The sequence below is a fragment of the Anolis sagrei genome, chromosome 10, assembly GCF_037176765.1.
Source record: "Anolis sagrei isolate rAnoSag1 chromosome 10, rAnoSag1.mat, whole genome shotgun sequence".
Classification (NCBI taxonomy): domain Eukaryota; kingdom Metazoa; phylum Chordata; class Lepidosauria; order Squamata; family Dactyloidae; genus Anolis; species Anolis sagrei.
Window position 1 is genome coordinate 34825501 of NC_090030.1, and position 14704 is coordinate 34840204.

General features: G+C 46.8%; 1 protein-coding gene across 1 annotated transcript in view; it reads left to right on the plus strand.

Annotated features, from left to right (window-relative positions):
- Window positions 1-14704, plus strand: part of NRK (Nik related kinase) — a 197083-nt gene that overhangs the window by 105115 nt on the left and 77264 nt on the right. Inside the window, exons 16-21 of the mRNA XM_067471688.1 lie at window positions 2114-2245; window positions 2372-2439; window positions 5305-5417; window positions 5763-5836; window positions 8027-8166; window positions 10337-10424. Of these exons, the coding sequence (XP_067327789.1) occupies window positions 2114-2245; window positions 2372-2439; window positions 5305-5417; window positions 5763-5836; window positions 8027-8166; window positions 10337-10424 (615 nt within the window). The remainder of the gene's footprint in view (window positions 1-2113; window positions 2246-2371; window positions 2440-5304; window positions 5418-5762; window positions 5837-8026; window positions 8167-10336; window positions 10425-14704) is intronic.

Sequence of the window (14704 nt, forward strand, 5' to 3'; positions counted from 1 at the left end):
TGTAGTTGCTGGGATTTATAGTTCACCTACAATCAAAGAGCATTCTGAACTCAACCAATGATGGAATGGAACCAAACTTGGCACACAGTTCTCCCATGACTAACAGAAAATACTGGAAGGATTTGATGGGCACTCACCTTGAGTTTGGGAGTTGTAGTTCACCTACATCCAGAGAGCACTGTGGACTCAAACAATGATGGATCTGGACCAAACCTGGCACGAATCCTCAATATGTCCAAATGTGAACACTGGTGGATTTTAGGGAAAATAGAGCTTGACATTTGGGAGTTGTGGTTGCTGGGATTTATAATTCACCTACATCCAAAGAGCATTCTGAACCCCACCAACGACGGAATTGGGCCAAACTTAGCACACAGGGCTCCCATGACCAACAGAAAATACTGGAAGCGTTTGGTGGGCAGTGTCCTTTGGTTTTGGAGTTGTAGTTCACCTACATCCAGAGAGCACTGTGCACTCAAACAATGATGGATCTGGACCAAACTCTACACGAATACTCAATATGCCCAAATGGGAACACTGGTGGAGTTTGAGGAAAATAGAATCTTGACATTTGGGAGTTTCAGTTGCTGGGATTTATAGTTCACCTACAATCAAAGAGCATTCTGAACCCCACCAACAATAGAATTGGGCCAAACCTCCCACACAGAACCCCCATGTGGGCCACAGCAACGCGTGGCAGGGGGTGGCTAGTAAATAAATAAAAATGTAATGTTCGTTTGTGGAATTAATGTAACTCAAAACCCACTGCAACCAAATTTGGACACAATACATGTATCAGGTCAACGAGTAACCATCACTCATTAAAACATTGAAAAACACATCGGAAAAGACTTAAAAAGCCAAAAAATGAAAAAATGCATTACAACACATGTGCAAAACCACATACATACAAAAACACACACATATACACACATACACATATATACACACACAAAACACATATACACAGAAAGGAGGGAGGGAGGGAGGGAGGGAGGAAAAAGAGAAAGAAGGAGAGAAAGATAGAAATAAGTAGGGAAAGAAGGAGGGAAAGAGAGAAGGAAGGAAAGAAAGAAAGATAGAGAAGGAAGGAGGGAAAGAAATAAAGTGCAAGAAGAAAGGAAAGAGAGAGAGAAGGAAGGAAGGAACGAAGGAAAGAAGGCACGCAAGGGAGAAAGAGAGAAAGAAGGATGGAACCAAAGCGCAAAGGAAGGGAGGAAAGAAACGGATAGAGAAGACAGAAAGAAGAAGGGAAAGAGGAAGGAAAAGAAAAAGAGGGAAGGAAGGAAAGAGGGAAGGAAGGAGAGAAAGAAAGAAGGAGAGAAAGGGGTAATAGTGATACACACAACACAGAGAAGGAAGGAAGGAAGGAAGGAAGGAAGGAAGGAAGGAAGTCGAGAAAGAAAGAGAGGAAGAGGTAATAGTGATACACACAACACAAGGAAGGAAGGAAGGAAGGAAGGAAGGAAGGAAGGAAGGAAGGAAGGAAGGAAGGAAGGAAGGAAGGAAGGAGAGAAAGAAGGAGAGGAGGAGGTAACAAATGGTACACATAACACAGGGAAGTAAGGAAGGGAGGAAGGGAGGGAAGAAGGGAAGAAGGGAGGAAGGTGGGGAGAGAAAGAAGGAAAGGAGAAGGTAACACATGATACACACAACACACGGAAGGAAGGAAGGAAGGAAGGAAGGAAGGAAGGAAGGAAGGAAGGAGAGAAAGAAGGAGAGGAAGAGGTTATACTGATATACACAACACAGGGAAGGAAGGAAGGAAGGAAGGAAGGAAGGAAGGAAGGAAGGAAGGAAGGCGGAGAGAAAGAAGGAGAGGAGGTACACACAACACAGAGAAGGAAGGAAGGAAGCCTCAGAAAGTGCATGAGACAGACAAGAACAGAAAGCAAATGGAGAGGTCTTCTGGAATTTTCCAAAGAAGTTGACTTCGTACTGAACGAGCATCCATTATCAGCAATGGACCGGATGGCATCCATACCTAGGGAGTAGCCAGCCACCAAGAAGCCTCCTTCATGCCAAACTGATCAGGATATGCTTATGTGTTATAGTGGTGGGAATAACAATAATAACAACAAAAATAATCATTATGTTCTTTATTTTCTTGAAGAATGAAAACCTTCGGACAAGTCGAGACATGTATCATAGCAATTCATGGTCTGATGTCGCTGTGACACCAACGAGCCCCAGTCAGGATGATGTCTTCTGGAACATATGTCAGCCTGAAGAACAGCCTCCGAAGGTACGAGAAATGTCTCAGTAAATAATATAGTGGGTATGTCTTGATTCCTGAGGGAGGAGGGTGCACATTATGGCGAAGTAAGTTGCAAGTATGGATTTCAGTTGCAAGTATGGATTTCTCATTCAGGTTCCTCAAAGGACAACCTCAAAATTCTACAAGAGGGACCATATTGGTCACCAGAGTTACCCGTCAAGGTAAGATCCATGTTGGTTCCTCCTCTAACTTGGGATGATATATGCAGAGGCGGCCCTAGGTAATTTTCAATGGTAAGCAAACAGCATTTTGGTGTGCCCCCCCCCCCCCAACCAATTATTGATATATATTTTCTGTTCGTCGTGGAAGTACTGTGTGCCATATTTGGTTCAATTCCATCATTGGTGGAGTTCAGAATGCTCTTTGATTGCAGGTGAACTATACATCCCAGTAACTACAACTCGCATATGTCAAGGTCTATTTTCCCCCAAGAGCACCTCAAGAGTGCCCCTGGGCACAATCAACTATACTGCAAATGCTTACTTTGTGTAATAGGTTGCTGAGGCTTCCCCCGGGCTGTTGTGAGCCGAGGGGGCACTCCACAAGTGGTGGTCGAGGGGCATTTACAGAGACGCCTCTGTGCCCCTGGCAAAAAAAAGTGTACTGAGACCGCTTACTTTGCGTAATGGATGAGCTGCCCCTGGATATATGCCTAGAGTTTGGAAAAGATATGCTTTTTGATTATGAGAATGCCAGAACCAGCTTAGAAGTCACTTTGCTACAACTCTGAATATAAATACATATACAGTTAGCCCTCCACATTTGCAGAGTTGTGTTGTGACTCAGTTGGAACCACAGAGTGTCTCTGATGAGGATGATGGGACTCAGGTTCACAGTCTGGTTCAAAATGTCCCTGTTATAGACAGTGAAGAAGTGCAGTTTCCCACAGTAAGGAATGAGAGTGTTGATACTGAAAATAGCCAGGTGCAGATTGACTCAGAGAAGGAGGATAGTTCTCAGCCTGATAATGAGCAAGAAGGGAAACAGGCTGACACTAACGAACAGACTGACTTTGACGAAATGGGAACCTTAGATTGGGCTGACCGTTTGGAATTCAAAGGAGTGTGAGAATAGCTAACAAGAAGGAGGCCAGAGGCCAAAGAAACGCCTTCATGTTTTGCAAAGAGTATTAAGCAGTGTGTTTGGGAAACAAACCTTTGTCAAAGCAACTGTTTTCAGCAAGGTGAATCTACTCTGAGGTGCGATAAGTTGAGGAGTGCGGAACACCTGTAAAGGGGACAGAGACTGTGCTGGTCTCCATCACGGATGACCTTCGATGCCAGCTTGACCAGGGCGGGTCAGCGCTGCTTGTGTTGTTGGATCTCACAGCAGCATTGGACACAGTCGACCACCATCTTCTGCCCCACCGCCTTGCTGTTGCTGGAGTGAGTCAGGGGGAGAGCTTTGAACTGGCTCCCCTCCTTCCTTCACAACCGTGGACAGTGAGTGGAGAGGGGAGGCCTGGTCTCTGAGAGGTCCCCTCTCTCTCTCGTGTGGGGTTCCTCCTCAGGGGGCCATTCTCTCCCCTCTCTTGTTTAACATCTCTATGCGACCACTTGCTCAGCTGGTTCGAGGTTTTGGGCTTGAGTGTGACCAGTACGCCGATGACACTCATCTGGTGCTGAAGATGGAAGGCCGACCGGACTCTGTACCCGATTGTTTCCATCAGTGCCTCGAGGCCGTGACTGGATGGCTGCGTGCCAACAGGTTGAGGGTGAATCCAGCAAAGATGGAGATCCTATGGCTGGGTCGACCGGGCAGTGGGGATATCCAGCTGCCTACCCTGGATGGTGAGGCGTTACGCCCATCACCATTGGTCAAGAGTCTGGGAGTCCTTTTGGACCCTCTGCTGACGATGGAGGCCCAGGTCTCTCTCCGCCGTGAGCAGAACCGCCTTCTTTCACCTGCGGCAGGCTAGACGGCTGGCCCCTCCCTGTCCAGGGACGACCTGGCTATGGTGATCCAGGCCACAGTCATCTCAAGACTGGACTACTGTAATGCCCTCTACATTGGCCTTCCTCTGTCGGTGATGCGGAAGCTCAAGTTGGTACAAAATCAGGTGGGAATTCTGATGAGATGCCACATCACCCCAGTCTTACTACAGCTGCATTGGTTACCCATTGAGCACTTCCAAAGGGATGGGACTCACCTTGAAGGCCTTGCATGGTCTGGGGCCAATGTACCTGAGGGACCGCCTCATCCCCTCCCAACCCCAGAGATCCCTCCCTCCTGAGGACCAAGATCTATTGGAAGTCCCCAGTCTCAAGACCTTGCGTCTCACAGCAACCAGACGCAGAGCCTTCACAGCAGTGGCACCATCACTCTGGAACACTCTGCCACCCGAAATCCGTGCCTTGCGGGACTTGCCAGCTTTCCGCAGGGCATGGAAGACATACCTGTTTCGACAGGCCTTTGAGCTTTGATATTGCTGTTTTTAAATTGTTTTAAATTGTTTTTAAATTGTGTTAGATTTGAGCCATTCTTGTAAGCCGCTCCGAGCCCCAGGGGAGTGGCGGCATAGAAGTTCGAATAAGGAGTGGTTTAAGGAGCTGGTCATGTTTAGCCTGAAGAAGAGAAGGCTGAGAGGAGATATGATAGCCATGTATAAATATGTGAGAGGAAGCCACCGGGAGGAGGAGGGAGTAAGCTTGTTTTCTGCTTCCTTGGAGACTAGGACGCGGAACAATGGCTTCAAACTACAAGAGAGGAGATTCCATCTGAACATGAGGAAGAACTTCCTGACTGTGAGAGCCGTTCAGCAGTGGAACTCTCTGCCCCGGAGTGTGGTGGAGGCTCCTTCTTTGGAAGCTTTGAAACAGAGGCTGGATGGCCATCTGTCAGGGGTGATTTGAAGGCAATATTCCTGCTTCTTGGCAGAATGGGGTTGGACTGGATGATGGCCCAGGAGGTCTCTTCCAAACCTTTGATTCCATGATTCTATGATCCTGAACAAGAATGTGAAGTTTTCATGATGTTATTTTCTGGACTTTTGATTGGATGTTTGTTTTGGTCTCCGTTCTTCACAGCATGCACCAGCTGTGCCCAGGGGAACACGCACTGAAAGCCAACAGCAGCAGGAACTCCAATAGCAACAAGCAAAGGGATTTGGTTTCCCATCAAAACAACCGGCTGACTTCAGGTAAGAGTTGAGGGACGCTTTTAACTCTCTAGGCCAGGGGTCCTCAAACATGAATGAATTTCTGTGCACACTGCATATACCGTATATACTCGAGTATAAGCCAACCCAAATATAAGCCGAGGCACCTGATTTTTCCACAAAAAACTGGGAAAACTTGTCGACTCGAGTATAAACCGAGGATGGGAAATGCAGCGGCTATGGGTCAGTTTCAAAATAAAAATAGATTTCAACCTTGCCCTTTGGACAAGTCCTTAGGGCCACCATGTCTGCTTTAAGACTGGGTTCTCGTCTCTGTTATTGGTTGATCATTTTATCTCTGTAAAATTTTCTTTCTGGGACTTGTAGGATCATCCAGACTGGACAACCATCACCAATCTGCAAAGAAACATGAAAATGCGTCACATCCACGCCATATTTCAGTAGGTTTCTAAATATACATATATAGCGTTTCCTCGCGGCTCCGCGGTTCGCTTTACGCGGACTCGCTGTTTCGCGGGTTTTTTAAATATAATGTATTTTTTAATAAATATGAATTTATTGATGCTGGTGGGCCATTGATTGGTGTTGGCAGAGGGAGGGCACTGAGAGATTGCTGTCTGGGGGAAAGGAGGAGGAGAGGAGGCCGCCACCGAGAACAAGGGAAGCACTTTGACGAGCCCTCCGTGGGCGCCTTCTCTTCTCCGGTGAGCTCTTCCTCCCTCCCTCGGATTTTCACTTATTGCGGGTGGTCCTAGAACATTCCTTCCTTCCTTCCTTCCTTCCTTCCTTCCTTCCTTCCTTCCTCCCTCCCTCCCTCCCTCCCTCCCTCCCTCCCTCCCTGCCTCCCTCTCTTCCTTCCTTCCCTGTGTTATGTGTACCATGTGTCACCTCCTTCTCTCCTTTCTCTCCTTCCTTCCTTCCTTCCTTCCTTCCTTCCTTCCTTCCTTCCTTCCTTCCTTCCTCTCCTTCGCTGTGTTGTGTGTATCAGTATAACCTCTTCCTCTCCTTTCTCGCCTTCCTTCCTTCCCTGTGTTGTGTGTATCAGTATTACCTCTTCCTCTCCTTCTTTCTCGCCTTTCTTCCTTCCTTCCTTCCTTCCTTCCTTCCTTCCTTCCTTCCTTCCTTCCTTCCTTCCTTCCTTCCTTCCCTGTGTTGTGTGTATTAGTATTACCTCTTCCTCTCCTTCTTTCTCGCCTTCCTTCCTTCCTTCTTTCCTTCCTTCCTTTCTTGTGTTGTGTATCATGCGTTATCTCCTTCTCTCCTTCCTTCCTTCCTTCCTTCCTTCCTTCCTTCCTTCCTTCCTTCCTTCCTGCCTTCCTTCCCTGTGTTGTGTGTATCAGTATTACCTCTTCCTCTCCTTCTTTCTCGCCTTTCTTCCTTCCTTCCTTCCTTCCTTCCTTCCTTCCTTCCTTCCTTCCCTGTGTTGTGTGTATTAGTATTACCTCTTCCTCTCCTTCTTTCTCGCCTTCCTTCCTTCCTTCTTTCCTTCCTTCCTTTCTTGTGTTGTGTATCATGCGTTATCTCCTTCTCTCCTTCCTTCCTTCCTTCCTTCCTTCCTTCCTTCCTTCCTGCCTTCCTTCTCTATGTTGTGTGTATCAGTATTACCTCTTCCTCGCCTTCTTTCTCTCCTTCGTTCCTTCCTTCCTTCCTTCCTTCCTTCCTTCCTTCCTTCCGTGTGTTGTGTTCAGGTGTTGCCTCCTCCTCTCCCTCTTTCCCATCTTCCTTCCTTCCCTTCCTTCATTCCTTCTCTGTGTTGTGTGTATCAGTATTACCTATTCTTCTCCTTCTTTCTCTCCTTCCTTCCTTCCTTCCTTACTTACTTACTTGTGTTGTGTACCATGCGTTATCTCCTTCTCTCCTCTCCTTCCTTCCTTCTCTATGTTGTGTGTATCAGTATTACCTTTTCTTCTCCTTCTTTCTCTCCTTCCCTCCTTCCTTCTCTGTGTTAGTGTATCAGTATTACCCTTTCCTCTCCTTCTTTCTCTCCTTCCTTCCTTCCTTCCTTCCTTCCTTCCTTCCTTCCTTCCTTCCTCCTCTGTGTTGAGTGTATCAGTATTACCTTTTCCTCTCCTTCTTTCTCTCCTTCCTTCCTTACTTATTTACTTACTTGTGTTGTGTACCATGCGTTATCTCCTTCTCTCCTCTCCTCTCCTTCCTTCCTTCTCTATGTTGTGTGTATCAGTATTACCTTTTCCTCTCCTTCTTTCTCTCCTTCCTTCCTTCCTTCCTTCCTTCCTTCCTTCCTTCCTTCCTTCCTTCCTTCTCTGTGTTGAGTGTATCAGTATTACCTTTTCCTCTCCTTCTTTCTCTCCTTCCTTCCTTCCTTCCTTCCTTCCTTCCTTCCTTCCTTCTCTGTGTTGAGTGTATCAGTATTACCTTTTCCTCTCCTTCTTTATCTCCTTCTTTCCTTCCTTCCTTCCTTCTCTGTGTTGAGTGTATCAGTATTACCTTTTCCTCTCCTTCTTTCTCTTTTTCCTTCCTTCCTTCCTTCCTTCCTTCCTTCCTTCTCTGTGTTGAGTGTATCAGTATTACCTTTTCCTCTCCTTCTTTATCTCCTTCCTTCCTTCCTTCCTTCCTTCCGTGTGCTGTGTGGAAGGGAGCTGCCAACGTGTCCATTCTGTTTTGTTCAGAGCCCACCCTTCTTGCTCAAGGGAAAAGACAGCAACAGCCTTCTCCGGAAATCGTTGGAATATTCGTCCTCCAGCGACGAAGTGTGCAGCAGCGATGAAGATGACGACAACAACAACAGCGAGGCCAGTCACGACATCAGGTTAGCTATTATTTCTTGGGGTCCATGAGAAATCTTTGTTTCACAAAAGTCTCCACGGTTGAAAAAGTTTGAGAACCCCTAGTCTAATCAGAGAATCATAGGATCCTAGAGTTGGAAGAGACCTGGTGGGCCATCCAGTCCAACCCCATTTTGCCAAGAAGCAGGAAAATTGACTTCAAAGCACCCCTGACAGATGGCCATCCAGCCTCTGTTTCAAAGCCTCCAAAGAAGGGGCATCTACCACACTTAGGAGCAGAGAATTCCACTGCTGAACAGCTCTCACAGTCAGGAAGTTCTTCCTCATGTTCAGGTGGAATCTCCTCTCTTGTAGTTTGAAGCCATTGTTCCATTGCGTCCTAATCTCCAAGTTCACTCCCTCCTCCCTATGACTTCCTCTCATGTATTTATACATGGTCCTCATCATGTCTCCTCTCAACCTTCTGAGATGCCGTGGATGTAGCGTACCTGAGTTTCAGGAAGGCCTTCTTTGACAAGGTCCCCCATGACCTTCTGGGAAGGAAACTAGTCCAATGTGGGCAAGGCAAAACTACGGTGAGGTGGATCTGGAATTGGTGAAATGGACGAACCCAGAGGGTGATTCTCCCCAAGGCTTCCTCTTCATCCTGGAAAGAAGTGACGAGCGGAGTGCCACAAGCAGGGTTCTTCTGTCCTGGGCCCGGTCCTGATCAGGATCTTCATTCATGACTTAGATGAAGGGCTAGAAGGCAGGATCATCAAGTTTGCAGGCGACACCAAATGGGGAGGGAGAGCCAAGACTCCAGAGGACAGGAGCAGGACTCAGAGGGATCTTGACAGATTAGAGAGATGATGGGCCAAAACTAACACAATGAATTTCAACAGGGACAAATGCAAGATACTCCACTTAGGCAGAAAAAAACAAATTGCAAAGATCCAGAATGGGGGACGATGAGGCCTGGCTCGAGAGCAGGACATGTGGAAAAGATCTTGGAGTCCTTGTGAACAAGTTAAACATGAGCCAACAATGTGATGTGGCGGCAAAAAAGCCAATGGGATGTTGGCCTGCGTCAAGTGGAGCCTAGTGTCTAGATCTAGGAAAATCATGCTCCCCATGCTCTATTCCACTTTGGTTAGACCACTTTACCTGGAATATTGTGTCCAATTCTGGGCACCACAATTCAAGAGAGATGTTGACTCTAAGCTGGAATGTGTCCAGAGGAGGGCGACTCAAATGATCAAGTGTCTGGAGAACAAGCCCTATGAGGAGCGGCTTAAGGAGCTGGGCATGTTTAGCCTGAAGGAGAGAAGGCTGAGAGGAGATATGATAGCCATATATCAATATGTGAGAGGAAGCCACAGGGAGGAGGCTCCCATGGAGATTCCATGGAGATTAGGATGCGGAACAATAGCTTCAAACTACAAGAGAGGAGATTCCATCTGAACATGAGGAAGAACTTCCTGACTGTGAGAGCCGTTCAGCAGTGGAACTCTCTGCCCTGGAGTGTGTTGGAGGCTCCTTCTTTGGAAGCTTTTAAACAGGGGCTGGATGGCCATCTGTCAGGGGTGATTTGAATGCAATATTCCTGCTTCTTGGCAGAATGGGGTTGGACTGGATTATGGCCCAGGAGGTCTCTTCCCACTCTTTGATTCTATGATTCTATGATTCTATGATTCTATGATTCTATGATTCTATGATTCTATGATTCTATGATTCTATGATTCTATGATTCTATGATTCTATGATTCTATGATTCTCTTCTGCAGGGTAAACATGCCCAGCTCTTTAAGCCGTTCCTCATAGGGTTTGTTCTCCAGACCCTTGATGTTTTGAGTCGTCCTCTTCTGGACACCTTCCAGTTTAGAGTCAACATCTCCCTTCAATTATGGTGGTCTAAAGAGCAAATGTGCTTCCCCTCCCCTATCTGGAGCTTATTTGGGGTCACAATTCCCATGGTCCCTGAGCACTGGCCATGCTAGTTGGACCTAATGAGTCCAAGAACATCTGGGAAGCATCAGGTTGGGGCAGGATATCACTTTGACTGGATATGCAATGATTTGGTTTAGCTTGTCGAGGGGGTAAAGGCAAGACGAGTGCACTTGTGGAGTGATGTTGGATTTATTGTGGTTGCTTTTGAGTTTCCCTTCCTGCCTTTTCTTGTCTTCTTTCTCACTAATTGGTATTTGTTCCTAGGCAACCGCTCAGCAATGGAGTGACGGGTTTCTCAAGGGCAAGAGCTCCAGATGGGATTGAACTCAAACCTCAAAGGATGGAGCGCAAGGTAATCGAAAGCGCCTCGGAGGGATGCACTCTGTGCCCGGGGCCGGCCGAGTCCGGCTCCCGATTGCTAATTTGGCAGCTCGGCGGGATCCGCCTTCCCAGCGACGTCCTTGACAACCACCTGCGTGTTCCCAGAGCTCTGCCGCGGGAAGTTTCCCGGCATTGTCAAATGGCCTGGTTTAACTTTCAGCCTGCGAAATTGGCTTCAAAAATCAATGCAAGTTGGAGTCTAGTTTCTAGGTCTAGGGAAGTCCTGGCGCCTTTGTATTCTGCTTTGGTCAGACGTCTTTCCCTGGAATCCCAATTCTGGGCCCCACAGTTCAAAACTCTAAGCTGGAAGAGGGTGACTCTAAGGATCCAAGGCCATCTGTCAGGGGTGTTTGAATACAATACTTGTTGCACTCCAGGACAGGAATAACCCTCTGACTTCAAAACACCACACGTTGAGTAGGAAAACAATATTTTTTTATTGAAGACTAGCTTGGGTACCCAGCGCTGCCCGGGTTATTAGAGGAAGTGGATAATGGTGGTTTTGTATGCCAAGTTTGGTCTTTATTGGTCATTGGATGATGGTTGCATTGTTTTCAGGAAGTGAGTGAAGATACTACAAGTCCCATCATCCATGGTCCAACCTCCTTCAAACTGCAGCAGGATGCAGAGTGGGTCATGGGGGCTCTGTGTGCCAAGTTTGATCTTGATCAGTCATTGGATGATGGTTGCAGTGGTTTCAGTAAGTAAGTGAAGATACTAGAAATCCCATCATCCATGGTCCAACCTCCTTCAAACTGCAGCAGGATGTAGAGTGAGTCATGGGGGCTCTGTGTGCCAATTTTGGTCTTTATCAGTCATTGGATGATGGTTGCAGTGGTTTCAGTAAGTGAGTGAAGATACTGCAAGTCCCATCCTCCATGGTCCACCCTCCTTCAAACTGCAGCAGGATATAGAGTGGGTCATGGGGGCTCTGTGTGCCAAGTTTGGTCTTGATCAGCCATTGGATGATGGTTGCAGTGGTTTCAGTAAGTAAGTGAAGATACTACAAATCCCATCATCCATGGTCCAACCTCCTTCAAACTGCAGTAGGATGTAGAGTGAGTCATGGGGGCTCTGTGTGCCAAATTTGGTCTTGATCAGTCATTCGATGAGGGTTGCAATGGTTTCAATAAGTGAGTAAATGTACTGCAAGTCCCATCATCCATGGCCCATCTCCCTTAGAACTGTATCAGGATGTAGAGTGTGCCAAATTTGGGCCTGGTCTGTGATTTGCAGGGGCTACAATGTTCTGTGGGAAGTGAACAGAGAAACGCTGGACCACTCTCACAACCAACATGTCAGGCTACACAGAGAAGCCATTGACATACCCAAGAATCATGTGGACAATTTCAACAGAAAGGAGGAAACCATGAAAATGAACACAATCTGGCTACCAGTATTAAAAAAAACTCTAAAAATTAGAACAGAGAGGAAACAAACAAGGACATCTAATTACCTCTCAACAAAAGATTGCTCCAGGCACTGCCAGGCAATCAAATGCTAATCAAGGTGATCAGTTGAAACATTCACACCTAGCTCCAGCAGACAAGAGTCCTTTGTCCCACCCTGGTCATTCCACAGATATATAAACCCATTTTCCTAGCTCCAACAGACCCCACTACCTCTGAGGATGCTTGCCATAGATGCAGGCAAAACGTCAGGAGAGAATGCCTCTAAACCATGGCCATATAGCCCGAAAAAACCTACAACAACCCAGTGATTTCGGCCATGAAAGCCTTTGACAATACAATGGATATGAATGCTTTCATGTCAAACTGCTTTGAGTCCCGTTAGTGGAGATAATCCAAAACATTTTGACTTTTGAACATTCCAACTACATATGGGGATACAGTAGAGTCTCGCTTATCCAACATAAACGGGCTGGCAGAATGTCAGATACATTAAAATGTCGGATAATATGGAGTCTCCTACTATTAACGACTGTTGGGATTCCTCATCTTTGGAAGAGGAAGGGGAGCAAGGAAATGCTCAGGAATTGGAGGGAGAAGAAGAATCAGACAATGAGGGTTTGAAAGTGCCCACATAGAATCATAGAATCCTAGAATCAAAGAGTTGGAAGAGACGTCCTGGGCCATCATCCAGTCCAACCCCATTCTGCCAAGAAGCAGGAATATTGCATTCAAATCACCCCTCACAGATGGCCATCCAGCCTCTGTTTCAAAGCTTCCAAAGAAGGAGCCTCCACCACACTCCAGGGCAGAGAGTTCCACTGCTGAAGGGCTCTCACAGTCAGGAAGTTCTTCCTCATGTTCAGGTGGAATCTCCTCTCTTGTAGTTTGAAGCCATTGTTCCACTGCGTCCTAGTCTCCAGGGAAGCAGAAAACAAGCTTGCTCCCTCCTCCTCCCTGTGGCTTCCTCTCACATATTTATACATGGCTATCATATCTCCTCTCAGCCTTCTCTTCTTCAGGCTAAACATGCCCAGCTCCTTAAACCGCTCCTCATAGGGATTGTTCTCCAGACCCTTGATCTGCACCCTCCTCCCTGTGGCTTCCTCTCACATATTTATACATGGCTATCATATCTCCTCTCAGCCTTCTCTTCTTCAGGCTAAACATGCCCAGCTCCTTAAGCCGCTCCTCATAGGACTTGTTCTCCAGACCTTTTATTATTTTAGTCGCTCTCCTCTGGACACATTCCTGCTTGTCAACATCTCTCCTGAATTGTGGTGCCCAGAATTGGACACAATATTCCACATTTCTAGAGAGACAAAAAGAGACAGAACACAGACACAGTTCAGCCAGAATAGCTGCTAAAAACACTGAGCTAATTGGGAGACACCCTGCTGATCTAGAGCTGGAATTTAGAGGTCTTTGCCAGGAGGCAGCGACCAATTAGACTCATCAAAGAGTTATTTTTCCCTGGCGAGACAGAGAAGCACCCAATATTTTTCCCTGATTTCCCAATGAAAGGTCTCACCAAGTTGAAGAAAAGCCATCAAGGTTTTATTTGGTCATTCCACAGATATATAAACCCTTTTTCCTAGTTCCAACAGACCTCACGACCTCTGAGGATGCTCGCCATAGATGCAGGCGAAACGTCAGGAGAAAATGCCTTTAGAACATGGCCATATAGCCTGAAAAAACCTACAACAACCCATTGGTATCCAATTTAAAACATACTGATATTCTCCCCTTCCCTGTCTTTCTCTTTCTGGTTCCAAGTAGTTTGAGTCTCTTAGACAACTTACGAGAACTGCAGAGAACGGATTGCAACGTGTGTTTGGTTTTGCAGTGTAAAACACGATGACGCATGCCTCCCTGCTTCCTCTCATTGCCACGTTTTCCAATTAGTAACTTGGCTTTCGAAACCTCGGATTGTTTCCACTCAGGATTCACAGCTTGCAAATATACTGGCTGGCGTTAGCAAATGCTTCGCTCCAGTCCGTTGTTTTTATCTCGCCTCACAAACCACACAGAAGACAGGTTCTATCTTCGGTGCCAGCTTGAAAATGTCTCTGTTGGTTGTTGCTTCGGCAGAGCTGAGAGAGGAAACGGCTGAACAGCAGCATCAGCATCCATCTTGGTCCTTAATAGGAGCCACATGCTTCCCAAAGTGGTTTCAAACTTTGCAGATTCTTGAGGCATCCTGGGCTCTGGCTTCTTGGGAAGGGGTTGGACTGGATGGCTCACGAGGTCTCTTCTAACTCAATGATTCTATGATTCTTCGCCTCTTCGAGGAGAAGATGGGGCAATACTGACAGGGGATGATAGGAAAAAGGCAGAACTACTCAATGCCTTCTTTGCCTCGGTCTTCTCACAAAAGGAAAGTCATCTTCAACCTCAGCAAGATGGAGTGGGTGAGGGATTAGAGGACATCCAACCCCAAATTGGGAAACCAGTTGTCCAGGAATACCTGGCTGCTCTAAATGAGTTCCAGTCCCCTTTCAGGGCCAGATCAACTCCACCCAAGAGTATTGAAGGAACGAGCGGAAGTCATTTCGGAACCATTGGCAACCATCTTGGAGAGTTCTTGGAGAACGGGAGAAGTCCCAGCAGATTGGAGGAGGGCCAATGTGGTCCCAATCTTCAAGAAGGGAAAAAAGGATGACCCAAACAATGACCAATGTCCGGTCAGCCTCACGTCGATACCAGGCAAGATTCTGGAGAAGATTGTCAAGGAAGCGGTCTGCAAACACTTAGAAACCAATGCGGTCATCGCTAATAGTCAACATGGATTGATCAAAAACAAGTCATGCCAGACTCATCTGATCTCTTACAAGCTGGGGAG